The sequence below is a fragment of the Mauremys mutica genome, chromosome 1 (assembly GCF_020497125.1).
Source record: "Mauremys mutica isolate MM-2020 ecotype Southern chromosome 1, ASM2049712v1, whole genome shotgun sequence".
Lineage (NCBI taxonomy): Eukaryota > Metazoa > Chordata > Testudines > Geoemydidae > Mauremys > Mauremys mutica.
The window spans coordinates 17,553,889-17,581,129 of record NC_059072.1 but is presented as its reverse complement, the minus strand read 5'-3'; the positions used below and the strand labels follow the sequence as shown (position 1 = coordinate 17,581,129).

The following is a 27,241-nucleotide window of genomic DNA, read 5'->3' as shown; positions in this document are numbered from 1 at the left end:
AGCCAATGGGGGAGGTGGGGATGGTGGACGGACGGAGTCCGAGGAGGAGAACAGGGTTGCGCCATGAGCAGCTTCGGAGGCCGGATGCGGGAGTATCCCTGGCTGTCCATAGACCGCTTCGACCGGGAAAACCTGCGGGCCCGGGCCTACTTCCTGTCCCACTGCCACAAGGGTGAGGGCGCGAGAGGAGCCGCCGGCCCCGCGCGCCAGCCGCTTCGCTGGTGCTGCGCGTCCCCGCTTCCCTCCAGCGCGCGCCTGGCGCCGCCGCCGCCGCCCCGGGGAGACCCTCCCGCGCGCCGCGCGCCTGGCGCCGCCGCTGCCCTCCCGGAGAGCCTGTCATCCTCCCCTCTCCCTCCCCTCCCGGAATCATTCCTCAGCCCCCTCCGCGTCCCCCTCCTCAGTGCGGAGCTGTTGATCCTCACACCCCAAATCCCTCCTCCGCGCCCCCGCCTTTCACTTCCCCCCGGCCTCCCTGCGTGGGGCTGTTGGGCCCCCCCGCCGCCTTTCACTTCCCCCCGGCCTCCCTGCGTGGGGCTGCTTGCCCCCCCCCGCCGCCTTTCACTTCCCCCGGCCTCCCTGCGGGGGGCTGTTGGGCCCCGCCAGGGCCGTCCTTAGGAGTTATGGGGTCCTGCGCAGTATTATTAAATTGGTGCCCCAGTGCGCCCCTGAAGGCTGTCCCCAGCCAGCCCCGCTGACCCCAGTGTGTCGCAGGGGCACAGCCCCGCCCGTGGACCCCCAGAACCCTCCGCCCCATTGCTGACTCGCACCGAGCTTCCGAGGCAGGCAGTGGCTCAAGGCGGGCTTCCTGCTGTCACACGGGGGCTGCCTCACAGCCCTCCTGCAGCCCCTTGCCGCTCCTGGCTCACCGCGAGCATTCTGACAGGAAGCACCAAGCAGTAATAACAATAATACACGTGTGTGTGTGTGTGTGTGTGACTGTGCTGAGGAGTGTGAGACAATCTGTACGGGGGGACTGACTCGTGAGGGGCAGAGTGTATGTGGGTGTGAGAGACTGTGTGTGTATGTGTGTGTGTGTTAGGGAATTGTGAGAGACAGTGCACTGTCACTTTAAGTCCCCCCCCCCCAGCTCTTTGCGCGCCCCCCAGCTCACCTGGAAGTCCTCGTGTCCTGCACTGGCCCCGGCCTGGCCCCCACCAGAGACCTAGCACGCAGGGTTCCAGGCAGCAGTGGGCCCGGCTGCTCTGGTCTCCTGGGGGCTGGAGCCCTTGGCCATCTGGCTGAGGAGCAAGTGAGGGAGGGGTTGGGGAGAAGCCCACCTGCCCAGCACGGGGAAGGGGCTGGAGATTAGAGGAGTCCAGCTGCAGCCAGGGAAGGGAATGGTGCCCCAAATTTTTGGGTGCCCTGCGCAGCTGCATATGCTGTGTGTGTCTAAGGACGGCCCTGGTTGCTGCCCCATTCGTCCACTTCCCCGAGGCCTCTGTGTGTGGGGCTTTTGGTCACCGTCCCACTCTTCCACTTCCCTGTGGCCTCTCTGTGTAGAGCTGTACCACTTTGCTTCAAAGTTTGCCCCAAGTTCCTCCTACCCCAGGGCTGTGCTGCAGCCCCTCTTTCCTATCATGTCCTCTCTGGGCGTTACGCTGCCCACCGCCCTAGCTAGACTAATTTGAAGGGTGTGTTATTGATAACCAAGTAAATACAGCTAATGCGAAAATAGAGGTAAAATGTAACCATGTGTATCAGGAATGGAAAATTGAAAATCAATTTCCCTTTAGAATGCTGCAGGGTATAGTGCTAAGGTTTTATTTTTTTAAAGAAACAATCATACTTTTTTTTTTCATGCCATGCACGAGAGTAACATGTCATTGTATCTAAGAGGACATTCACACTGAATGCTGTATCGTAACCATAGATTTTCTGTACCTGATTGGGGAGTCACTCTTTTTTTTATTTTTATCTTCAAGGGGGTGGAAATTTCTCTCCTTCCTTCTGTAATGATGTACACTACATCAGTGGTTCTCAAAGCCGGTCTGCCACTTGTTCAGGGAAAGTCCCTGGCGGGCCGGGCCAGCTTGTTTACCTGCTGTGTCTGCAAGCTTGGCCAATTGTGGCTCCTACTGGCCGCGGTTCGCTGCTCCAGGCCAATGAGGGCTGCGGGAAGCGGTGTGGGCCGAGAGGTGTACTGGCTGCCCTTCCCACAGCCCCCATTGGCCTGGAGCAGCGAACCGCCACAATCAGCTAAACCTGCAGACACGGCAGGTAAACAAACTGAGCTGGCCCGCCAGGGGCTTTCCCTGAACAAGTGGCTGATCGACTTTGAGAACCACTACACTACATACTCCTGAGGGCATTCTGTGCCAACAAACAAACAAACATTCTGCACACAGTATTTTAAAATTCTGCAAAATTCTTCACGTTTCATTTGTCAATAAATAAATGCAGAGGCTTCAGCATGGTAGTGGGGAGCACAGGCCACTGACTACACAAAGGTAGCCTCCCTGCCCCTGGGACACAGACTCAGTGGTGAGGCTGCACCCAACTGTGACACAGCACAAGGTCTGGGACTGCCCCAGAAACACCCTGGGGCCCTGCCTCTCTGCGCCAGGCACACCAGGTGTGGGGTAGGCACAGGGCCTTCCCTAGCTATTCTGGGGCCCTACGCAGCACCCGTGCGGGGGTGTGTGTGTGTGTGTGTGGTGGGGGGGGCAGGCCTCAGCAGGGAAGGAGCAGGGGGGCTGTTCCCAGGCCTCTGCGGGGTGGGCCTCAGGCCTCTGTGGGGGTGGAGGGTGGGGCTGGCTTGGGAGGCAGGGGGGAACCATCCCCCAGCACTCACTGGCGGCGTGTCTGGGACCGGGTCTGCACTTTCCACCGCTGGTGAGTGCAGGCCCGGCCATGCTGCAGAGCTCAGGGGAGTGGGGGCAGGGCTGGAGCAGCACGTAGCTGTGCAGAGCACCAGGAAATTTGGGGCACCAAATTTCCTGGTGCCCTACACAGCTGCATACTTTGCATATGGGTAAGGCCGGCCCTCGGTAGGCAGAGTCACCCAGGCAAGATCCAAGTGTGGAGGGGCTCAATGTGGGGTGATCCAGGTGTGAGGTGAGAGGATTCTGTTTGGGACAGTCTGGGTGCAGGCACCTCAGTGGGGGGTGTACTGGTGGGGATCTGGATGTACAGAGGCTTGTTGTGGGGGGGTTCCTGGTGCAGGGGCAATGGGATTCTGCAGGGGCTTCTAGGTGAAGGTGGTTGGGGCTCAGTAGAGGAGTCTGGGTGTATGGGTCTAAGCGGGGAGGGGCTGGGGGAGTGGAGCTTGGTGGAGTGCAGGTCTGGGTGCAGCTAGTTGGGGATCAGTGGCATGGGAGTCTGGATGTGGGGGCTCAGGGTGGTGTAGGGGGTGGGGAATCAGGGTGGGGATTTAAGTGCAGGGAGCTCAGTGGGTGGTGATCTGGGTGCAGAGGTGGAGGTCTGGAGGCATGGGGTCTGGGTGAAGGGGGTTTTCAGATGCAGGGGTTTAGGTTCAGTGGGGTGGGGTTTGGGTATGGAGGGGTAGGGGGGGTTCTGGATGTACTGGGTGAGGCTTGGCAGGGGTGTCTGGGTATGGGAGATCGAAATGCACGCTGGTTGGATGGATGGGGGAGTCGCTCCCTGTACAGAGATCCCTCGTCCCACAGCTGAAGAGTGATAGCGGCAGGAAGTAGGGGATGATTCTGAGCTTCCTGCAGCTGGGGGAGGTTTCTGGGAGTGTGTCTGACACAGCCTCAGCTGCAGGGGAAGAGAAGTCCCGTCCTCTCCTGCCTCCAGCCTAGCTGGGACTAGCAGCTGATCCTTGCTCAAGGTAGGAGCCACTGGCTGGGGTGTCTCCAGCCCCACGGTGACTTACCTCTCCGCTGGCTGCTCTGAGTGCCTGAAATGATGTACTTGCTTGACTGTTCTTACAGCTTCCCTTTGCTTCCCTGTCAGAAAGTCATTTTTCTGTGTGTAAGCAAAGAAATCTGCAGGGGCATGAATTCTGCGCATGTGCAGTGGTGCAGAATCCCCCCAGGAGTAACTACAAAACGAGATTACTTTTTATAAATCCATCCCCCTTATCATTGTTTCTGTCTGTCATGTTTATTTTGGGGCTTCAAACTTATGTGGGACTGTTTGAGAGAATAAGCATTTGTAGAATCATGCAATGAGCTTGCAACTGGCACAGGGGTTTGCCTTCATGGAGCTCATTGTAGGATCAAGACATGAGATTGTTAGCTCTTCACAGGACAGGAATCATAGTCTCTTATTTTACTGTGTAGCATTATGCTATAAATAATAAACCTACCTGTGATTTTTTTCTATTACTCTTAAATATAAAAGTTGTGATGTATGGTAACTTTTAAAACAAAATAAAGTTGTTATAAACTTTATATCTTACTGTTAGATCACATGAAAGGGCTGAGAGCGCCTTCCTTGAAAAGAAGACTGGAGTGCAGGTAATGGTTTTCACTCACGTAAAGTGGAACTTGTTCCGGAAGTGCTGGGGAAATTCAAGTCTACACACTTCATTTTTATCAATAAACTTTTCTTGAAAGATCACTGGGACCTGGAGACAAACCCACTGCTGTGATTTTTTTTTTCCCCCCCTAGCACTTGCTCTTGCCATATGAGACTTTCCCTTTGTTTCTCTGCCAAAGCCTACCCCCACCCTGCGGTACCTAAAACAGCTGTGTTCCTACTTCTTTGATCAAAGTGTGCAAAATTTCAAATACTACACATACGATGTTAGAATTGGGTAGAAAAGTGTATTACATATTACAGTAGTGTCCAGAAGCTCTAGTCAGGATTGGAAGTCCCATTGTGTCACGTGCTGTGCAAACACGCAGAGTAGACAGTCTAATTTAAAACAAAACACCGTAGGTATAACAATCTGAAGGAGTATGATGATGGTAACAGGAATATAGGTAGTTACATAGACTACTTACGGGCTCAACTTGCTGTTTCTGAAGGGGTTTTTTTTGTTTGTTTTTTGTTTTTTTAAGATCTGTGAATTATATGCAAAATATCAACCTGAGTTCAGATTGGCATCCACACAAATCATCCCATCTGAGTGCTGATTAAAATCTTATCACATCATACGTTCTGCGTATGGCACATGGTACAATTTCTAGAATATTTTTATTTGAGCTCTAAAACAATGTATTGGTTTGTATTTTGTATCTCTTGCCATATAAAAGTAGGTGTGTTTGCTACCATAAGTCCCACAGTATCATATTCAGAGAGGGAAATAATTCTTAAAATGACCTAAATACTTTTTTTATACCTAAACAGGTAATCTCTTCTAGGGTTAGGTAAAAGTGAGTGCTGGATCCCATTTGGAATCTCCCTATTCCAGCGATATAAAGTTTCTAGCCCTGCAGGGTTGTTAGATAACAGACTTTAAAGTTGTGAATAGAAAAGCTCTCGCTGGACCAAGATGGAATCTAGCTAAACTAATTCTAGACATGACCCCACCTTTTCCACATGGACTCTCTACATGGCAAATCTGGTTCCTCATCATACTAGTTCAGAGTATGTCAGTGCAGAGTTCTGATGGGAGTCTAGATGACATTACGGACTGTGAAGGTGGTCTGATATGGGGAGGGGACTGGGATTCAGGTCCACCTTTTGGCTCCTGCTGGTGCTGCTGCTGCAGCAGAGGAAGTGTAGTAGTTAGGGAGGGTTGGGAGGAGGTCAGACTAGACAACAGTATACAAAGTTAGTAGGTATAGATGATGTGGTGATGTTACCAGGGTCCAAAGGCAGTGATATCCATTGCCTCTTCCTGCTGGGAGTTTCTGGGGATCTGGACCTACTCCCATGGGACATCACTATTTTGCCAGCCCGCATGGCCCAGGGGAAGGAGTACATGCAGCTTTGTACCAGTGGGATGTCTGAGCAGATACCACTATGTTCAAGAGTGGTGGCCTGGGCTGTACCTACCCCACTATTGCTGCTCTTTGGTGCTAGAAATCTCGAGCCTGCTTGGATTGGGTGTAGTTTTTCCCCGCTCCTGTGTGGAGCCACAGCAAATGTAACCACTTACTAAATTATATCTTCAAGACAATCATCTAAAAATTTCGCCTGATACTGACCGCTGCAGTGACCTGCTCGTAACTTTTTTCACTATCAACTAGATGTGGGCCAGGATCCACGCTCCAGATACGACCTTTGTATTTCTAAAATGACAGAGCTAAACTTTGGATCCTAAATTCTCTCAAATTCAGCAGTTCAAAATCCAGATCTGAATCTGAAGGTTGGGTTGGTGTGTTTGGATTTGGCCCATTAAGGAGTGAGCTGTGATCTCTGATCTAACTCCAGACCATTTGGGTTCAGATTCATGCTTACTACTGTCTCCAATAATGTCCTCTGTCCCTGTTACCAAGGCAACAGGGCAAATTTTGGCCCTTCCCACTCTATCACTTTCTTCCTCCATATAAGACCTGGTCTAGACTACAGTGTTAGGTGGACGTAAGGCAGCTTACGTCTACCTAATTGTCAGTGTACACACTACAGCCTTATTTCCACCGATGTAACTACCCTACTACACTGACATAATTCCACCACCATGAGCGGCATAGGGCTTATGTTGGTGTAGTTCAGGCAATGCAGTGTCCTTGTAGACACTGCCTTACTTGCATCTGTTGGCCGTCATTCTTGTCACTTTCACATCTCTTCTGAACCTGTGAACTTGACAAAAAAGCTGGCTGCTGGCTCCCCAGCCAGGCTGCTGCGTGGTCTCCACTCCAAGCTGGGCTGCTGCCCTCCTGGCTCCCCATTCTGATCTGGGCTGCTACCCGGGCTCCCTGCTCCAATGCAGGCTGCTACGTGGGCTCTTAGCTCCTCACTCCCTCACCGGGCTGAGAAGCCCGGTGAGGCAGCCCCGTTCCCAGTGGGGAGCTACATGCAGAGCTGAGAGTGGGTGGAAGCACTCCTGGTGAGGATGTGCACCACCAACAGAAGAAGGGCAGTGTGGACTAGATTGACTTAGGGCATATCTACACTATAAACTTAAGTGTGAGTGGAATAGCAACAGACACTTTCCTGGAGTGCAAATAAATAATGTCTAGTGTTTTGCCATTGCCTACCCTTGCAGTGATGTATTTTAAATAGGTGAATGTCTCATAGCCATTTGGTAGTCCACTGCTAAACTCTGTTGTTCCCTAGAACTCAAGTTGGGCTTACAATTTGGTAGCTTACTTGATCCCTTCTTAAAAGTGACCTGAGAAGCTCAAGAAAGGCGTTTGAGATCTTACAGTTTTCTCTAAAGTCTGGAATGGTGTAAGGAACTACATTCCAATGCTCGAATTAGGTGTTTGTCATAGTTATCAACTATTCCAGGAAAGTATGGGGACCTTTAAACTCAGATCTTGACAGGTAAGCAAAGGAGGAAAGGATTTTTTTTTAAAGCAAGTATTTGTAAGTTTAGACATGTCTTAGAAAGACCCAGACACCTGCTGGAGTGACTCTGTTTGACTCCAGGCTGTGGCAGGACAGCTTCGTGAACTCTACTGCTTCTACAGCTCTGTTACTCCCCCTCTAACTAGGGGAAAGATCCAGAGGATATGTGGAGTGCACATGCCACTTGATAGTTCCCTGTTCTTTATTTTGAAAGCCTTAGTGATCTACTTTCTTCTCTCTGTGCAGCTTGAAAGTTCACTTGTACTGTTCACCGGTAACCAAGGAGTTGCTGCTGACTAGCCCGAAATACAAGTTTTGGGAGAATCGCATTGTAAGTTAACTTTTTCACATTAAAGCAAGTGTCGTTAATTGTTAATCAGATCAGACTTTGTACTTTTCTGTATGGTGGATTTGGGGAGGAACAATCTACTCCAAATTGTCCAAAGCAACAGTCTTTAAGTGGTGATGCTGGTGTCCAGTTCTACAATGTTCTGTGGGTTTAATTTCCACCCACCCCATCCTCTCTCAGGTTATGTCTGCACTACAAATTACTTTGGTATAACTTATATCACTCAGGGGTGTGAATAAGCCTCTTCCCTCCCCTCGAGCGATGTAAATTACACTGACCCTAAGCACCAGTGTAGACAACACTGTGTCAGCGGGAGAGCTTCTCCTGCTGACATACCTACCTCCCGTCAGAGCTCTCCCTCAGCTTAGAATGTCTTCACCAGAAGTACTACAGTAGTGCAACTACACCGCTGTAGATGTTGTAGTGTAGACATAGTCTCAGTGTCTGTTGTATGCTCTTTGGAACAGCATGTTTGTCTATTCAGCAGTAGTCCTATCTTTCTCTCCACAAACTTAGCAATTCTCTTGATTTAGAATCATAGAATATCAGGGTTGGAAGGGACCTCGAGGTCATCTAGTCCAACCCCCTGCTCAAAGCAAGACCAATCCCCAGACAGATTTTTACCTCTGTTCCCTAAATGGCCCCCCAAGGATTGACCTCGCAACCCTGGGTTTAGCAGGCCAATGCTCAAACCACTGAGCTATCCCTCCCCGTCTCTTTTAGTTTCTCTTCCTCTCCTCTAAATGTGATGCTGTCCTACCTTCCTGTATTTCTGCAACTCTCTCTCCCTGACCTGATTTATCTGTATCCCTTCTTTTACTTCTCTCCTTCTCTTGATTTAAGGTCTCCTTTTTTGTGTGTGGGGAGGGGGTGGAGGAAGAATCTTTGAGGGATTACTATTTCCCTCCTGCTTTTATAATGTCTTCCTTCCAGCCTCAAAAGCTTCATCTCATGATGCAAAATCACCCCAGAGCCTAATTGTCTCCATGAATTTAGCTGTAAGCAGAATGAATATAACACTAGTCATTGAGCAAGTGTTGGATTATATAAATGTGACCTACTTGCAGTTAGTCTTTTCAACATGGCATTTAGCTACAATGAACGCTCATCACACTGTCTAGATGGTACTAGTCTTACTTTGTACTTCTATGAACCTGTATTTTGTAAGCTCCTCAGACAGGGATGCTATCCTTATTTGGCAAATGCTACCTTTTGTAAAGTGCTGTAAAACCTACTGTATTGTTCTTTATACCTAAAGCATTTATAAGTATTTAATATGGTATTTTACATATTTCACAGCGTTGCATGAACATCAGGTTCCATTTAGCTTTCTGTAACACTTGTATAGAAAGTTTTGTTTCTATTACTTTGATTTTGTGTATCTTCGGTAATCTACAAACAAAGGAACTTGGCGGCATACTAATATGAGGGTGAGGTCTAGGGTTTTTAATTCTACAATCTACCTAGTGTTGTGGGTTTTCAAAGTATACTGTACTAGGTTCTCATTTTTGAGGGAAGTAAGGTTACAGTAGGTCATTTGAAAGTTTTAGTTTTTTTGCAGATTGCTGTGTTTCTATGTAATATCTGAGATTATACTTGGAGGTTTCCTGTAGTGCTACATATTATCTTGATCTTCTGATTTTAAAACATACATGTAATGATAAGAGTTTTATAGTTGCACCTTCTAGATTTGCGTGCCTGAGTTCACAAATTTAAAAAGCAGAGGAGTTGTAGATGTTGCTGCCTGTAATGACTTGCAGTGATATAGTGAACTGTACAGCTAGAGCCCTGCGCGGATACAAAATTTGTATCTGCATCTGATCCGTGATCTGCAAAAATGATCCGCGTATATCTGATATGAAGCAGATATCTGCAGATTTGCAAGGCTCTCTGTACAGCCACTAAATCAGAAAGTAGTTGAGTGGGTGTCCTGTTCATGAACTTTGTCTCATAACAAATGGTAAGCTTTCTGTTTGCATGACTGTGCTTTACAATGTAAAGCTGATTAAAACTGGGTTGGTATTCATTAGACTAGGAGAGGTGTTTAAAATGCTAGCTTCTGTGTAAATAATTTTTTATGATTTGCAGTCTGAGCTTGATGAGAAGTCTGAGTGTGAATAAGATATCTAGTGAGCATCTTTTGATCTATTGACAGCTTAAAATGAAAATCGTCAAGAATATGGCCAGAAATATGAAAGCAAACTTCCTTTTGCTGGTCGTAAAACCATTCTTCAGGAAATTTAGACGCAAAACTTAGATATCTGATAATTCCAGTGGGAAACAGGTTTATCTCTGGAATGAAATATTCCTAACCAATGTTTGAAACCCCAACTCTGCAGCATTGTACTAAGTCATGAGAGTAGCAAAGTGAAAACTGATCAGCCTGTTTTAATTGTCTAAGATGAGTGAAGTGCAAAAAGTGTATCAGTATTAATTATAGTTTTTAAATCTTTTGATAGTCCAAGGTGTTATGAATTTCACTTCTTGTGGTGTTAATACTACAAAAGCGACACATAGCTATTGTTCCTTAAATATCAGCTCCTTGCATTTTTGGCATATGTAGCTATATTTTGTGGCTAGGTAATGTACAAGTTTGATACATTTCTATGTATTTTGTTTAAATCTTGGCTAGCTAGCTGGAAAATCCAACACCACAGCTCTGAGATTGTCTCATCACAGTCCATATTATTGATGTACACAAACCATTAAATATTAAACTGTAAGATATCCATACCTTATAGACTCAAAGAGCTCACTCGCTATCTCTTTAGCTTAACAAAGAAAAAGCCGAGGGGTGACTTGATTACAGTCCGTAAGTACCTACATGGAGGAACAAATGTTTAATAATGGTCTCTTCAATCTAGCAGAGAAAGTATAACACAATCCAATGGCTGGTAATTAAAGCCAGACAAATTCAGATTGGAAATAAAGTGTACATTTTTAACAGTGAGAATAATTAACTACTGGAACTGTTTACCAAGGGGCATGGTAGATTCTTCTTCACTGACAATTTTAGAAAAACATCCAATCTTGATTCAAAAAGTTATACTCCAGGAATTCTTTTGGGGAATAACTGTAATACAGGAAGTCAGACTGGTCCCTTCTGGTCCTGGAATCTTTGACTCTGTTTGTTATCATAACAAACCTAGAGTGCTGTGTAGACTGGTTGCTTAGCTAAGAAACTGGGATATCAAGTGTTGCAGCTCTTGCTTGGAGGGATGATGACCCCCACTCTCCCAGTCTTCCCCCAGTGTTGGGTTTTTAATCCAATAGAGACCAAATGATCCTCTCTGCTTTTTGGCAGGAGACGGTGAAATGCTTGGAAATATTGACCAGAACTGAATAGAAAATTTGAGAGTAGGAAAGAAGCCTAGTTAGCAGTATCTTTCTCCTCATCAGTAGTTCAGAGGGGCTTCTATATGGTACAGTGACTCCTCACTTAAAGTCGTCCTGGTTAACGTTGTTTCATTGTTACGTTGCTGATCAATTAGGGAACAGGCTCATTTAAAGTTGTGCAATGGTCCCTTATAACGTTGTTTGGCAGCCACCTGCTTTGTCCACTGCTTGCAGGAAGAGCAGCCCGTTGGAGTTAGCTGGTGGGGGCTTGGAACCAGGGTGGACCAGCAGCCCCCACATCAGCTCCCCGCTCCCCTAAGTTCCCTGTGCAGCAGCTGCCCAGCAGGCTATCAATTGCCGGGCAGTTCAGCTGTCCCTCCCACCACTGCCATGTGCTGCTCCTGCCCTCTGCCTTGGAGCTGCTCCAGGGAGCCTCCTGCTTGCTGTGCAAGGCGGGTGTGGGGAAGAGGGATGCTAATGTCAGGGTGCACCACTGCTTTACTGCATCCAGTCATCTCCACAGAGCGGGGAGGACATGTCAGGGCTCAGGACAGAGGGCGCTTGCTGCCAGCAGCTGCTGTCTCAATTTGCTGATCTACTTAAAAAGGCAGTGTACTTAGAGTGTGGTCAGCGTAGTTAAAGGGGCAATGCGCATCTCTCTCTCTCTCTCTCTGCCATGCTGTCTCCCCTCCCTCCATTCGTGCTGCCTTGTAGAGTGTGAAGTTACATTAACAACTGTGTTAGCCCTTGAGAGCTCAGCCCAGTGCTAGTTCATCATTTACCATATCCCACCCTCTTCCACCTTCTGACTTCACCACCTCAACCAAGCATCACAATCATCATTGCTGTGTACAGTGTTAAATTGTTTATTTAAAACTTATACTGTGTGTGTGTGTGTATACATATATATAGAGAGAGACACACACAGACAGACAGACAGTCTTTTGTCTGGTGAAAAAAATTTCCCTGGAACTTAAGCCCCCTATTTACAATAATTTTTATGGGGAAATTGGATTCGTTTAACATTATTTCGCTTAAAGTAGCATTTGTCAGGAACGTAACTACAGTGTTAAGCGAGAAGTTACTGTACGTTAGTTTGAAGCTCCAAGGATATTTGGAAGGAGGATTGGGCAAAACAGGGAGGATAACTCCTCTCCATGGCATCTCCGTGTTAATATGCAGAAATTCCAGCAGCTTGCTGATGTCTGAAAAGCTGCTTTGTGGCTTCTTCCTTCAGGGGTGAGGGGATAGAGTCTAGGAATCAATGGGAAGCTAAAGGAAGCTGTGCTGATGCGGTGGTGGTCATGATACAGAGAGACATCTCCACGGGAAAGGCTCAGGATCTAGGGAATTTAGATATCACTGGGCTGTGAGGGCTGCACTCCCTGTCTTCTCCACAGGAAGACATACCTGCCACACCCAATGACATGATGATGCTTTGGAAACCCCACAGAGTTTTCAGAGTAACTTGTTGGTGCCTCCTGGATTTTCCCTTTAGGGAATGATATGGTCCTTAAGGCAGAAAAACAATAAGCCACTCTCCGTTTCCAGCTCTTGTGAGACTTGTGATCAAATCGTGGTCGTTTATATTAAAGCCCCACCATCTGGAGTCACATTACTTTGTGAGATATTTAACTTTTATTGTCAAGCGTGCTTCCAATCTGCAGGATTGAAGCTTGAAAACATGTCCCCTATGTGCCGTACAAGTTCAAAGCCCACAAGAAATGAAGAACTGAGTCATTAAAAAAAACAAAAACAAAAACCCAAGCTTATCTCATGAATTTTTGGGGGTGGGGGATAAGTGGGAGTCTGATTCATGTTTGCTTGTTTGTGCAGGTTATTTTTAAACACTTGCAGCTGGCGTCATTGCTTTCTCAACCAAAAATAAGCCATATAATAGTGAGAAAATCAACACAACTTCTTAAAAACATTGGGATCTCAGATGTAACATTGTCTTTTGATCCAGGTGTGCTCGGCTTAGTTAGCGTCTTTCCATTACATATTTACAGTTGTCAGAATGTATTTTTTTTTTAATTGAAATTATGTGAGTTTTTGGGGAAGTTTTGTTTTCCTTTTTTTGCAGACTTGGATTGCTTGCCCTGGGCACGTAGAAGTTTAAGATGTCTGTGGCATATCAGCCAAAACCTAGATATAATCATACCTCAGACACAATGTGAACTACATTTTATGATGCATTTTTTCTGTTTGTTGTAGGTTGCCCTTGAAGTTGAAACTCCAGCTCAGATTTCTTTACTCGATGAAGCATCGGGTGAGGTAACCATTTCAAAACAAGTATTTTTAACAACCAATTTCAAGTTTTAAAAAATGTTAAGGTGATATTTAAATCATAAATGTCGCTTTTTTTGCTCCCTTTAACTGGATAGAAATGAGATTCCAAAATGCTCGAACCCATGTTTAGCCACTCAGAGACCCTTTCCCCACTCTGCCCCATGTCTGGATCACTTATTCTCCCCCTCTGCTTAGTGTTGTTCTGTCTTTCTCTCTGCTGTATCTGAGGTCTCCAACCTATTCTTTCTTCTCTCATGATTTTTTCATTCATGAGTCTTCATTGCTTCTTAGCTCATTTCAAGGCTGGTTGAAACATATGCGCATGCACATAACACTTTGTCCTGCACATCCCGTCCAGGGCAAAACAATGTGTTTTGAGATTGGTCCCTCAGTAAACAAGTTCTGAGGGGACAAGGGAGAAGGGGAGTATGATTTGTCCTAGAGCATCTGTGGGAACTTTAATCAGCTGCTTGGAGTTGACTGGAAAATCACTGCCATACAGGGTCTGAGACCAGTGTACGGGGGAAGACACCCTCACTTTTCCAAGAGCAGTTGAAGTGGCTATATAAATCCGTACACTTGGACCATTGTCACTTCCAGTGTCACCAGTATTGTCCCACAGACTGAAACTAACCCTAACCTGTTAAAATGTCTCTTGATTTCTAGAAAGAAGATATAGTGGTGACACTTCTACCAGCTGGTCACTGCCCAGGATCAGTCATGTATGTGCTTTCAATAGATTCTGCATATTTTTAAATGTCCAGAACAGTTCTTTGTAGAAATAGATTCTATTTTTCTAGCTAGAAGAAATTAGTGAAGATTAATTGCTTATACTTACCTTTATTATTAATAGTATTATGGTTGCACCCAAACACCCCCTTCAGGATTGGAGCAGCATTATGCTGTGTCAGATCTACAAACATAAAGAACCTTGCTTTTTCTATTGGTTATATGATATGTGTATTCCTAGGAGCACGTTACTTTGCAGTTGCTGTGTTCTGGAACCATTTTTTAGTAACAATTTTTTTTCTGTGTGCGTTTTTGTCTTTTAGCAGATGCACTTTAGCTTTGGTTTGGAAAATATGACCCTTAGGAAATCAATTGGGAACTTGGATCAGTTGGTTTCAATTACCTAGTTTTTATTTAAAATTTCATATTATTTAGATAAAACTGTGGAAGCGGTTTCTGCATCCTGCCCCTTCCCTTCCCTTCCCTCAGAAAGCCCTTTGTTAACTGCCTCTGTAAACATTATTAATAGGGCCCTACCCTCCCTGTGATTTCAATGAGAGTTGAGGAATTCAGCACATCTTCAATCAGGGCCAAGATCTTTCTAGATTTAAAGGCCAGAAGGAACAATTATGATAATCTAGTCTGACTCCTGCATAACACAGGCCACAGAATTCCACCCAGTAATTCTGCACCAGGCCAGGAACTAGTTTGGCTAGACCATGTCTTTAGAAAGGCATCCAATCTTGATTGTTCAAGAGGTCAAGTAATGCATACCTTTTTACTTGGTGAATTGTTCCAGTAGTTAATTACCTTCATTGATAAAAATCTGTCTTATTTTCAATTTGAATTTCTATAGCTTCAGTTTACATAACTAGGTTCAGCGGCTGGGTCTGCGAGATGAAATAGCCCTCTAGCATCAGATCTATTCCCTAGTTAGGTACTTCTAGACTCTGATCCTATATTAAGCTTCTTAAATCTTACTGCAAAGCACAGTTGACATCAGGGGTGCTTGGAAAAGGATGGGAAATTCTGGCTACTACTGAAAGAAAGAAATGATACTTTTAAACTCTTGTTTGGTTTGTGTATGGGTATGTTCTCTAGTTTTTTTCTTTGTTACAAGATTTTTCATTTGTGCCAGTGAGGTGGAACACACTTTTTCCCACTCCAACAAATAAGTACCTTTCAGGACTGCAGCGGTATTTAAAAAAGCAATGCAAGAACTTAGTAAAATAAAGCATCCTCTGATGCAGTGTGATATTAAAATTAAACAAGAAGTTCATTGTAAGTTTAGCTTCAATGGTAAATTTCTGGGACTGATGGCTACAATATGCACCTGGGCCCAAATTCTACCCTTACTAATACCCATGCAAACCCCATAGTTTGCAATGAGGTTGGACATGGGTGAAAGCAGATTTCAATTTTTCTGGGCCAAATTTGGTATTTCTGTAGTTCAGTTTCAGTGAAATTACTGCAAGGATAAATCTGGCCCATTACCTTTATTGCATCATGGGCTTTCTCTGAAACTCTGCATTTGCACAGATTTCTCCAAAGGAAATGATCATAGAGCCCAACAATTGCAGGACTTTGTGTTACTGTAATTAACTAGTGCTTTTATTTCTAGGTTTTTGTTTCAAGGCCAAAATGGCACTGTACTTTATACTGGAGATTTCAGACTAGCAAAAGGAGAAGCAGCCAGAATGGAGCTCTTGCATTCGGGGACCAGGTACAAAAATTCATAAAAATCTGAAATTATTTTTTTCTGGTGAGAGTTCATCTGGGTGTGAAATTTAGAAAGACTTAGAGACTCTCTAGTCATAGACGTTCAAGACTTACGACATCTTTTTCCTTCAGCTCCCACATAATTTTTGGTTTTAAAAACATAGTCCTTAGCAAGGTGTTTCCATGATAATTGATTCTCAGAAATCATTTCTAATGACTCCATATTCCTCTTGATCAGTGGTTCTCAAACTTTTGTACTGGTGACCCCTTTCAAATAGCAAGCCTCTGAGTGTGACCCCCCCTTATAAATTAAAAACAATTTTTAATATATTTAACACCATTATAAATGCTGGATGCAAAGCAGGGTTTGGGGAGGAGGCTGACAGCTCGCGACCCCCCCCCCATGTAATAACCTCACGACCCCCTGAGGGGTCCCGACCCCCAGTTTGAGAACCCCTGCTCTTGATAAGGAGGTGGCTTTCACGGACCTGAAAACTGCTGCCACAGAAGCTAGTTTAAAAAGATCACTGTTAGTACTGTAAGAGTCTACAGAAGAATCTGAAATAAGACAGAAATCTAACTTTACTGTGTTGTAAAATGTACTAATACAGTTACAAGTATTGCAGTTTGAATTATGGCTTATTTAAAATTTCTTCAGTTACCTTAATGTATCAAACTCTGCCTCTGTGATTTTGATAACAGCAATGTTAATGACAGGCTTGCATGTGTTAAAGAAAACATAGGAAATCCCTGTATTTCCCAAATCACTGTATCTTTAAAATCACTAATCACTGTTTCTGTATTTATAGTCTGTGTGTTCATATTGCACTTACGAGCTGAGATTAGCAGTTTCCCCAAGGACATAAATACCACCATAAGTAATAGTACAATACAAGATCTATGTGTTGCATTGCTATTCTAATATCTATTTTATATGGAGTTTGGACTACAATATTGAAGAATTGCTTGTACTCTTGCCCAATATGTGGGCAATTAACTTGTGTTACTATAATCAGAGTTTAGAATCTGGCCTCTTGACTCACCATTTTCCATAATGGAATTTTTTTTTTTCCATTTTCAAATAGACAGAAATTTCTGACTAGATCAGTCAATAGGGCACGCCTGGGTATCGCGATGCAGTATTTGATATGACAATCTCAATTCTCTCTTTCAGAGTGAAAGACATTCAGAGTGTATATTTAGACACCACGTTCTGTGATCCCAGATTTTATCAGATACCAAGCAGAGTAAGTCCAATCAAGCTTTAGCTGGAGGCACATAGAATCATAGACTTTAAGGTCAGAAGGGACCATTATGATCATCTAGTCTGACCTCCTGCACAATGCAGGCCACAGAATCTTACCCACCCACTCCTGTATCAAACCTGTGTCTGAGCCATTGAAGTCCTTAAATCATGGTTTAAAGACTTCAGGGTGCAGAGAATCTTCCAGCAAGTGACTCGTGCCCCACGCTGCAGAGAAAGGCGAAAAACCCCCAGGGCTTCTGCAATCTGTCCTGGAGGAAAATTCCTTCCTGACCCCAAATAGTGATGCCATACCTTAAACTCAGGGCTCTGGGCTGAAACATGTACATTTGCTTTGTGGAGCCTCCTGTGGCATGGGGCCCAAGGCTACTGGTCTGTTTGTGACCCCTGAACACGCCCTGGGACCCCTTTGGGGTCATGACCCCCGAAGTTGAGAAACACTGATCTAAAACATTTCTGAAGTCCAGTGACTTGGATACATCTACAAAGTTAAACACACAAACTTTTCTAACCTTTTTAGGAGGAATGTTTAAATGGGATATTAGAGTTAGTGCGGAGCTGGATCACTCTGAGTCGCTATCATGTTGTATGGCTAAATTGCAAAGCTGCCTATGGATATGAATATTTATTCACAAACCTCAGTGAAGAACTTGGAGTCAAGGTAACACTTTCATAATAACTGCTTTATAAACAGAACCTCAGTGCTGATTGTGAGCAGTATACTGACCTGGAAAATGACCATTCAGAGGACTTCTGCAGTGTCTGAAAGGTTTGCACACTTTCGTTCACTATACTAATGGTAACCTGGTAAATGAGCTTTTGTGGTGCATAGTAACCATACCAACTAAACCACTTCAGTGGCTGCTATCTACTCAGACTTCTGGGTTCTCCAGTCAGAAGTTCATTCTGATTCTCCAAGAGACACATTCTACCCTTTACCCTATGGCAGCCATGGAATGCCCTGTAAGGAATTCTATGGTGGGGAGTTGCCTGGGCTACATATGAGAAGTAAGATCCTGATATTGATGGGCAGTGGATGTCACTGAGCATGTTCAGGGAGTCCCTATCCTTCCTAGAATATACAGAATCTACCTGTTGTAGACATTAGCCAACGATGTGCCAGATCCTTAGCTCTACTTCCCTTGTTGATAATGTCTGAGTAATTGACCATTCTCCTTTTCTTGGTCTCTGGTAGTATTTCTGGTAGCAGATTTACTCCTGATGAGCGGTTATCGATATAGTCCAACTCCAGATTGTTAAATGCATGAAGCTACTTACAAGACTAAATATATTTTCTTTAGGTCCATGTGAACAAACTGGACATGTTCAAAAACATGCCGGAAATCCTCTACCATGTTACCACAGATCGGCACACTCAGATTCATGCATGTCGACATCCACGGGTGCGTATCATTTTGTAAATCAACTGTGAACTTTCTTTTTAAAATGAGTGATTTACAATATTAACCTTCTCAAGCAGAGAGTTCCCCGAGGAAGCTCAGACAGAGTGGCAGTACGGTACTGAGGGGAGTAAGAAGTTGAGCCAGTAGTTAATGGACTAAAGTAAAGGAAAAGTTAAACAACAAAAAAACTTAGTTTCATACTTAAAACCTAGTTGTGATACACCTCTACCCTGATATAATGCAACCTGATATAACATGAATTCAGATATAAGGCGGTAAAACAGCACTCCAGGAGGGGGGCGGGGGTTGCGTGCTCCAGCAGATCAAAGCAAGTTTGATATAATGCAGTTTCACCTATAACGCGGTACGATTTTTTGGGTCCTGAGGACAGCATTATATCGGGGTAGAGGTGTACTTCCAGGGGGTATCCAGAGCTGTGAGGCACCTCAGAAACCACCTGCCTTTAGCGTGAGGGAGCCTTGTTGTGCCTGCTGGTGGTCAACTCCCCAGCTCCACCGGTCACAGGCAACACAAGCACTTCCCTCGTAGTCTACGTAGGCTGTGCTCTCGCTCTCTCTCCCCACATTAGCAATAGATACACTCCAGCCATCAAATCCTCTCCAAGCATCTTCCTGGAACATCCAGCCCCTGAACTTTCATAGTATTCCTGGATCCGTGGCTTCCAAAAACAGTCCACCTCAGCTAACCACTTCCATTCAGATCACCACACTGCTTACCACACAACACTTAGATGTGTTTATAGTGAAATCAAGTAGAAGATTATTTAACAAACCACAGAGATTCAAGCAATAGCAGGTAGACATGATTGGAAACAATGATTACACATAAAATAAAATAACGTTTTAGAACACAGACTTAATTAACTAGATGTTGTTATGTCTTGTGGCATAATGCTTGCGCAAAGTCCTTCCAGTGTTTATACAGCCAGGCTGGCTTTGACCCTCCTTTCATAAGACAAACAGGCAGTTAGCTTGTCTCCTTGGTGAAGGATTCAGGGTGTCTCTTGATACTGGTAGACTTATCAGAACAATCCTTTGTCCTTATTCCTAAACAGGACACCCCTTGCTGATCGTTTCTTCCTGTGGCTTTCCTTTCTTGTTGATTTTGCAATCTCTTGATTAGCCTCAGGCTCAGTATACAGATAGACATATGTGGTGAGGCGGTACAATACATATATGACCTGACAGGGAGATAAGCGTCTGTTACCACCTGCCTGAAAGGCATGTTGCTGAGGTATGTCACCTGCCTTAATCCCAAGCCCTTAACATAATTTTCTGTATAGATGCATAACTTCTTCAATATTATCTGTATATAAAATTTTGCAATGATTATGACCAGTAGGCTACTGGCTCTCAACTGAGACCTTACATGATCCTTGTAAAACCTTTTGCACCCCCTATACCCTCTGCCAGTTGGAACCAACAAGTTCCTGGTGTCACTAGTATCTAGAATAAAAATCCCAGTTTCTGGAGGAGAAAGACCAAATTCAGATTAAATGGGGTGTGTGTGGTGGTGGTGGGGAGGTTAAACTATTTATAGTTGAAGGCCAGAAGAGATCACCAGATCATCTAGTCTGACCCCCTGTATATTAGGCCACCAACACCACCTAGTACCCACACGCTAAACCCAATGATGGAAATTGGACCAAAGTGTACCACAGGAGACTAAACTACTATAAGCCAATGCACATAAAACAGAATATATGATTACCTGCTCTGTGGCCAAGTGGTGTATGAGTGCAGTTGCTCAAAAAGCTCATGACCCTCAGAGCCAAGTACAGCATCTTGAAGCTGAAGTTCTTAACTGGAGGAGGATAGATGGGATTAGACAGCCTACAGGGTCATTGCAGGCAGGGCCCAATACCACATCTGAGGAAGCCAGTCTGGTAATGGGAAGGAACCAAGATGGAATGGAGAGGACATAGTCTTTCAAAACTCTCATTCCAGTAGAAGTGAAGGAGGTTATTTGGAAAGTTGGTCTGGTCAGGTATGGTATTGCTCATGTTCCCATACAAATTGTACGTTAAGACATAGGGATTGAAAGGGCATGATTGCATTGCCTCTGTTTTTCATTTGACACTCTTATCTGATAGGATGATGACTATCTTCGAGGGAATAGGTTGCCTTGTGGAATGACGTCCCGAAATGGAACCCCTTTACGTATAATTAGTGTCAAGCCTTCCACAATGTGGTTTGGAGAGAGGACAAGAAAAACCAATATAATAGTAAGGTGAGCAGAGTATTATCAAGGCATTTGGGCTACAAATAAAACCATTATTTGGGTGCTCACTAATGCTTTGCCTGAGTTGTGCACAGCTATTTAGTCCTCTCTGGAATTTGAAATAATTCCAAAAGTCCACTTAAACTGCAGCTGAAATAAGTTTGGCAATTTTGAGTTTGCTTATTGTAGTAGAATGTGCTTACACAGCAGTTAATTGGTGAATGCTCAGAGAAGTGCAGTTGAGGGTGCCTGTTTAGTATCCACTTTGCTGTGCCTTAACATGGATTTCCTCAGAGCACACTTGTTTCGCCTATAACTCGATAGTGTTCACTTATAAGAAACTTGCAACTACTAACTGGAAAAGTAATATTTATTTTGCCATCTCTCTCTATAGGACTGGGGAGAGTTCATACAGAGCTTGCTTCTCTTTTCATTCCTCTTACAGTGAGGTACGTACAATGGTGTTTGCTTCAGGAATGAATGTTTGAAGTCATTTTTGTTCACTTTAGAATAGAGGTTGTTGCGTTCTGACTTGTCAAGCTTTGGTACAAGTTGTCTGGTGATGAGAGGGGGAGAGTGTGTTGAAAAGGTAGAGATCGAGGCACTGTAAAAACAACCTTGCTCTATCATAGTTGTGGCAAGCCCATGTTGTAATCCTGCCCAATACCAGGGCTAACATCATTTCTCTAGCAGTTATCTATGATTAAGAACCATAAGGCCATACTGGGTCAGACCAAAGGTTCGTCTAGCCCAGTATCCTGTCTTCTGACTGTGGCCAATGCCAGGTGCCCCAGAGGGAATGAACAGAACAGGTAATCATCAGGTGATCCATGCCCAGTTGCCCATTCCCAGCTTCTGGCAAACAGAGGCTAGGGACACCATCCCTGCCCACCCTGGCTAATAGCCATTGCTGGACCTATCCTACATGAACGTATCTAGTTCTTTTTTGAACGCTGTTAGTCTTGGCTTTCACACCATCCTCTGGCAAAGAGTTACACAGGTTGACCGTGCGTTGTGTGAAAAAAATACTTTCTTTTGTTTGTTTTTAAACCTGCTGCCTATTAATTTCATTTGGTGACCCCTAGTTAGGAAAAGGAGTAAATAACACTTCCTTATTTACTTTCTCCACACCAGTCATGATTTTATAGACCTCTATCATATCCCCTCTTAGTCGTCTCTTTTCCAAGCTGAAAAGTCCCAGTCTTATTAATCTCTCCTCATATGGAAGCTGTTCCATAATCCTAATCATTTTTGTTGCCCTTTTCTGAACCTTTTATAGTTCCAGTCTTTTTTGATTGGGCTACTACTATAATTAAGTATGGCTGTTTTGGTTTTTTTTTAAATATTACAGAATACAAGACAAAACTGTTGCATTTCTAATGGGAAACATCTAGGTATTGCATTTGGCTTGTTTTATTCTTTTCTGTTGCTCTGGGGAGAGAACAGAGCGTACAACTTTTCCATGTCCTGGCTGTCACTGTTGATCCAAATTGTGCCATAGAGAATTCCTACCTCTGTGTTATCACAGCACTTTGTACAGGATCATGAGGCTTAATTTAAAAGGACAATACAAATGTTTCTTCCACCATTTAAAAAAAATCAAGTTAATGCTGAAAAATAACCATCCAATCATGAACCAATACATATGCAATGGAGGACAATTCACTTTCCTAGGGAAGTAGATTTCAGTTTTAAAATACCAGTGAGATGATTTTAATATTGCAAGGGAAGGGGCAGGGAAACTTTTTTAATTCAAAAAATAATAATAAAAAAACGCATAAGAAAAATATTTAGTGTGTCTTATTTAAATTATAGCCTAGTTGTCCACTTTGACACAGTTCCAGAATGTGAGCTGTGCTGACTAATCAGCTTTGAGGCTGTTGGCAAAACACATTCTTTGGTGTATGTGCAGGGGCGGCTCTAGGAATTGCGCCGCCCCAAGCAGGGCGGCACGCCGCGGGGGGGGGGGGGGGGCCCCGTCTGGCGGTCGCCGGTCCCGCGGCTCCAGTGGACCTCCTGCAGCCATGCCTGCGGAGGGTCCGCTGGTCCCGTGGCTCCGGTGGACCTCCCGCAGGCACGCCTGCGGATGCTCCACCGAAGCCGCGGCACCAGCGGACCCTCTGCAGGCACGGCTGCGGCAGGTCCCCCAGAGCCGTGGGACCAGCGGACCCTCCGCAGGCACGCCTGCGGGAGGTCCACTGGAGCCGCCTGCTGCCCTCACCGGAGCCGCCTGCCGCCCTCACCGGAGCCGCCTGCCGCCCTCCCGCGGCATGCCGCCCCAAGCGCGTGCTTGGCGCACTGGGGTCTGGAGCCGGTCCTGTGTATGTGCTGTGATCTGCATTGCCATGGGGTAGTCTTATGAATATATATATATATATATATATATATATTTCAGTGTAAGTAATAAGCTACTTTTCCTCTTATTTAGATTAAGGATTTCTTGGGTTATATCCGCCCTGTGAATGTGTATCCCAATGTAGTTCCGGTGGGCTCAACAGCAGATGAAGTTGTAAAAATGTAAGTGTGGTTTGGTTGGTTGGTGTGGGCTACTATATTGGTGGTGCTTCAGTTTGACTGCTGTAAAGCAGATGATGGCAACCCACACTGTGCTTCAAGAAGGAAATCTTCCAGATCTTCCATAGCCAGCATGGTTTTCCTTTTCCTCCCATCTGTTCATACTCTCCTTTAGTCTCCTGTACTCAACACCCTCATCATGTTTGGTTTTCATTCTGCTCTGTTACTATTCTTAAACATGGTCTGTGTAATTCACCCACCCACTTCTTACATATTTGAATTGGATATATTCATTTTTAGGCATCTCCATTGATGCTCTTATGCTGGCTGAATTAGGGACATCCCTGTCTTCTGAACGTAACTCATTATGCCTTGTCTCACCCCTTTTAGTAATGCTACTGTAGAGAAACTCAGTAGGACACTTCCTTTTAAAAAGTAAAATAAAATCTCCACAGGGACTTGAACTCCTACCTTCTCTGTACAAAGTTCCAGTGTTCCCTGCTGTCACCAGTGTCTCTAATCCTGCCCTTCCAGGTGAGCTAATGCAGGGGTCAGAAGAGCTTTGCAATACTAGCACACAAAGTTAGTGTTAGAGGGGAAAGGGCCCAGTGAGCAGCTTGAGCTCTGTTACAGAGACCCTTTTACACAGAAAAATGTTCTTACTCAGCAGCATTGAGTTTCTCCAAAGTCTGTCTGAATTCCCATCTTCCTTTCCGCCTGCCCTACCTTTGTGGCTGGTGCATACTTAAATGCATTTAACTTGATAGCATCAGGAGTGCTGCCCTGTGATCCTGTTGAATTGCATGCAGCCTATCAAGAACGTTATACCTTTTTACCGCAGCTCTTAATGTCATCAGTAACTTTAGCACCTTTTTTTTTTTTCCAGTAACTAGCATGAAAGGCATGAAGCAGTGGTGTTAAAAGAATTAACCAATTTAATTTTGCTCCTGATCTTCTCGCATAATATTTTTCCATGTCTGAAGAGTTCTAAAGATCTGTTTTCCTTGTTCTTATCAGCTTAAAGCCACTCTGCAAGTCATACAGTATAAATAGCGAGCCCAAATATAAACCACTTGGAACACTGAAGAGATCCAGAACAATGGACTTAACAGACACAGGTACGGAAAGAGGATCTTCCAGGGATGGATGATTATAGCAAAGGAGACCGGTTTGGGTCAGTGAAGCATGCATGGACCTGTTACTGTAATCCCAGTGTCAGCTGAAAGTGGTATTTCTGGCCACTTCCATCTGATCAAGCACAGGGTAGCAAACAAGCACTGACAAACAGATATGAAACGCTGTTTTGTGGACTCTTTAGCATGTAGCTACTCCTGATAGGTGCTGTATAAATGCCCAATGGAGAGGGAAGAATGTAGATTCAAATGAATTTGGGCTTCAGGTAATGCCAGGTCAACAGAGGACTGAAGCTTTATAAAATAGAAAACCTGTGATTGAGGTTAAACCTGACAGTGCACTCAACTACTGCTGCAGGTTCTAAAGTGTCTGGCCAGAGGAGGTAACTTTTATCTTGATGTATTAAAAATAATTCCAACATTATTTGAACGACAGTGACTTGCTGTGCTCCTGAGAGTGTGGTTTACAAAACCACACTCTCAGTTTAGCATGAATGCAGCTCTTTGACCCCTAATTATTATCCTGGTACTTGTGAAATGGGAGTTACAATCAGGAACAGCCGCAGCTTTTAAAGACGAATACTGTATCTGATCCACACCATAGTGTTTCAAGGGCTGTATTTAAGGGCTTCCCCTGCTTTCATAGCTTGTACTCTGTACTGCAGCTTGTTAAAAGCTAGTTCACAGTTGAAATAGCTTTTCTTAATTAAAAGCTTTTTATTGATCAAACTCCCCAATTGTATGACTTTTCCAAATAGATTTCAATTCTAGCTGTGACTAAAGGACGCTGCACACAGATTTGACCAAATTTGTGTCCCTCATTACAAGACATGCAGTCCTTGTAGATACGTTAAGGGGCGGTGGGGGGAAGCAACTTTTTTTTTTCCCTCCTGTGCTCACTGAAACAAAATAAGCTTTTAGCTAGTGAATGGAACACCTGTTCTCTTGAAACTACTTTCTGAGACAGTGATTGCTTGTTCTGTGCCCACAACAGGGCTGATCCTACAAATACTTATGACAAATACCAATACCTGGGGTAATCCCACTAAAGTGAGGGTAGATCCATTAAAATGCTACAACTCAATACAAGGAACCAATTGTACCCATTGGCCAATGATGATTATTGTGATAAGTGTTTGTTTATTACATGTCAATATTAATACAGATCTGCACAGTCCTCCCCAGGCATAATAAATTGATTGATTTGGTGTCTGTCTACAGATAGAACTGTTTTAAGTAATCAAATTTGTGTATACGTATTTGACCGAGTTTGTGTAGTCCCTATAAATCCCTTTGCTAAATTCTCTGAGACTGCTCATTGTGATCTTTTTTGTTTTTGTCTTGACAGATGAGGGCAGTGATGATCTCTTCGATACAGAATTGACTCCTGTAAGACATAAGATTCCAAAACATCACGTGGAGACAACGCTGCCTGAGACAAAGGCTTCATCTGAAAACTCTGAAGGAAGCCGTAGTGAGAACATGGGAAGTTACAAAGCAACCACTATGCCTATGACTTCGCAGGTAGACTTCATAGACTGTGAGGAATCAAATGGTGAAGATGATGATGATGAAGAATCTGAAAAAAATACAGTTTGGGCTCAAGTTGTAGCCCACAATCCAGACTCCACTTCGATACTGGGAAATCCAAATGAAGAAGTCCATTCGGACTTGACTTGTGCATTGACTAGTAGCCAGCAGGAATCTAATGCAGATATGCCACAGTGGGATGTTTTCTTTAAGCGAGATATTAAAACTACAGATGATAGTTCTGAAAACGAGGACCATCCCCCATCTTCCATAGATGTTGGTAGGTCCCAGTCACCAAATTTGTTCAGTGATTCAGATAGTTTAAGTGATTCTACCCACATCTCCTCACAAAATTCTTCTCAGTCAACCCACATATCAGAGCAGGGGAGCCAGGGTTTGGACAGCCAAGCAGACACAGTACTCATCACCTCCCAACAGACACATGGTGCAGATTTCAGCTTTTTGAACAAAGGTGGGAGCAGAGTAACAGTTTCTGTGTCACATTTCATGGCCATGGATAATCAAACTGAATCCCATAGGTGGAAGCCTTTAGAGCAAAATAAACCTTGCCCAGGTAATATTGACTCTGATTTGAAAGGGAAAAACCAAGAGATGAATGCAGAAGCTGGTGCTGCTCAAACACAAAACATGCTAATTGAAGTGAATAATGAGAAATCGAAGACTCCTAATCCAGAATTAGAAAGAGACTCTCAGAGCTCCTCTGACTTTGAAATCCCTTCAACCCCTGATGCTGAGTTACCTAGACCAGATAAGCTGCACTGTCTGTACAAGAAGCTAGCAGCAGGTGAAACGATATACTGACTGAAGGGAATCTCTTCTGAATTTAGGAGCTTCTCTTAAAATATGGACAGACACACATACGAGTCAACCTAAGCTGTATTCAGAGGTATATAAAAATTGTACTTATCCCCACTTCTCTGTTCAGGGCAGACTTACTACATTTCCTTGGAAATCTCTCACTACTGATTGTAGAGACACTAGGATATGCAATAAGTTTTTCCTCCTCAATGAACTCCTGAAAAGGAAGATATTCCTGGAAGAGAAATTAAAAGACTATACTTGGTAGGAGGAAAACACTAAGCTGACAAACTGAAAAAGGTGTTTAACAACAAAAAAGTGGACAGTGCGTCTTAGGCCGGTGAGACATGCAGGTGTGCAGTAGAGAAGGGAAGGAGAAATAAACCAAAGAAAGTAAAGACAGGAGCGCTAAGTGAAATTTAGTTGAGTGATATCAAGCCTTCTTTAAGAGTCGGCAGGTAGCTAACCAGATCTTTGAATTTGTAAATATGTCTATATCCAAGGCAATCTTTATAAAGCTGTTTTAATAAACTTTTTATAAAACTCTTAA

The 27,241-nt window shown here is 44.4% G+C and overlaps 1 protein-coding gene across 1 annotated transcript; it reads left to right on the top strand.

Moving 5' to 3' along the window:
- The first annotated feature begins 63 nt into the window (after window positions 1-63).
- On the top strand, window positions 64-27,241 carry DCLRE1C (DNA cross-link repair 1C). Its single transcript, XM_045029184.1, has 14 exons — window positions 64-172; window positions 4,370-4,421; window positions 7,612-7,696; window positions 13,265-13,324; window positions 14,006-14,061; window positions 15,690-15,791; window positions 16,962-17,034; window positions 17,572-17,712; window positions 18,353-18,454; window positions 20,568-20,704; window positions 21,090-21,144; window positions 23,124-23,212; window positions 24,227-24,327; window positions 25,691-27,241. Exons 1-14 carry the CDS (start codon window positions 64-66, stop codon window positions 26,692-26,694), a joined length of 2,166 nt encoding a protein of 721 aa, XP_044885119.1. The 3' UTR covers window positions 26,695-27,241.

Excerpts from the sequence above, each read along its gene's own strand:
- DCLRE1C (XM_045029184.1), top strand. The coding sequence starts at position 64 with ATGAGCAGCTTCGGAGGCCGGATGCGGGAGTATCCCTGGCTGTCCATA. Across the intron at positions 20,705-21,089 it reads AAAACCAATATAATAGTAAG|GACTGGGGAGAGTTCATACA; the intron begins GTGAGCAGAGTA and ends CTCTCTCTATAG. Across the intron at positions 24,328-25,690 it reads AATGGACTTAACAGACACAG|ATGAGGGCAGTGATGATCTC; the intron begins GTACGGAAAGAG and ends TTGTCTTGACAG.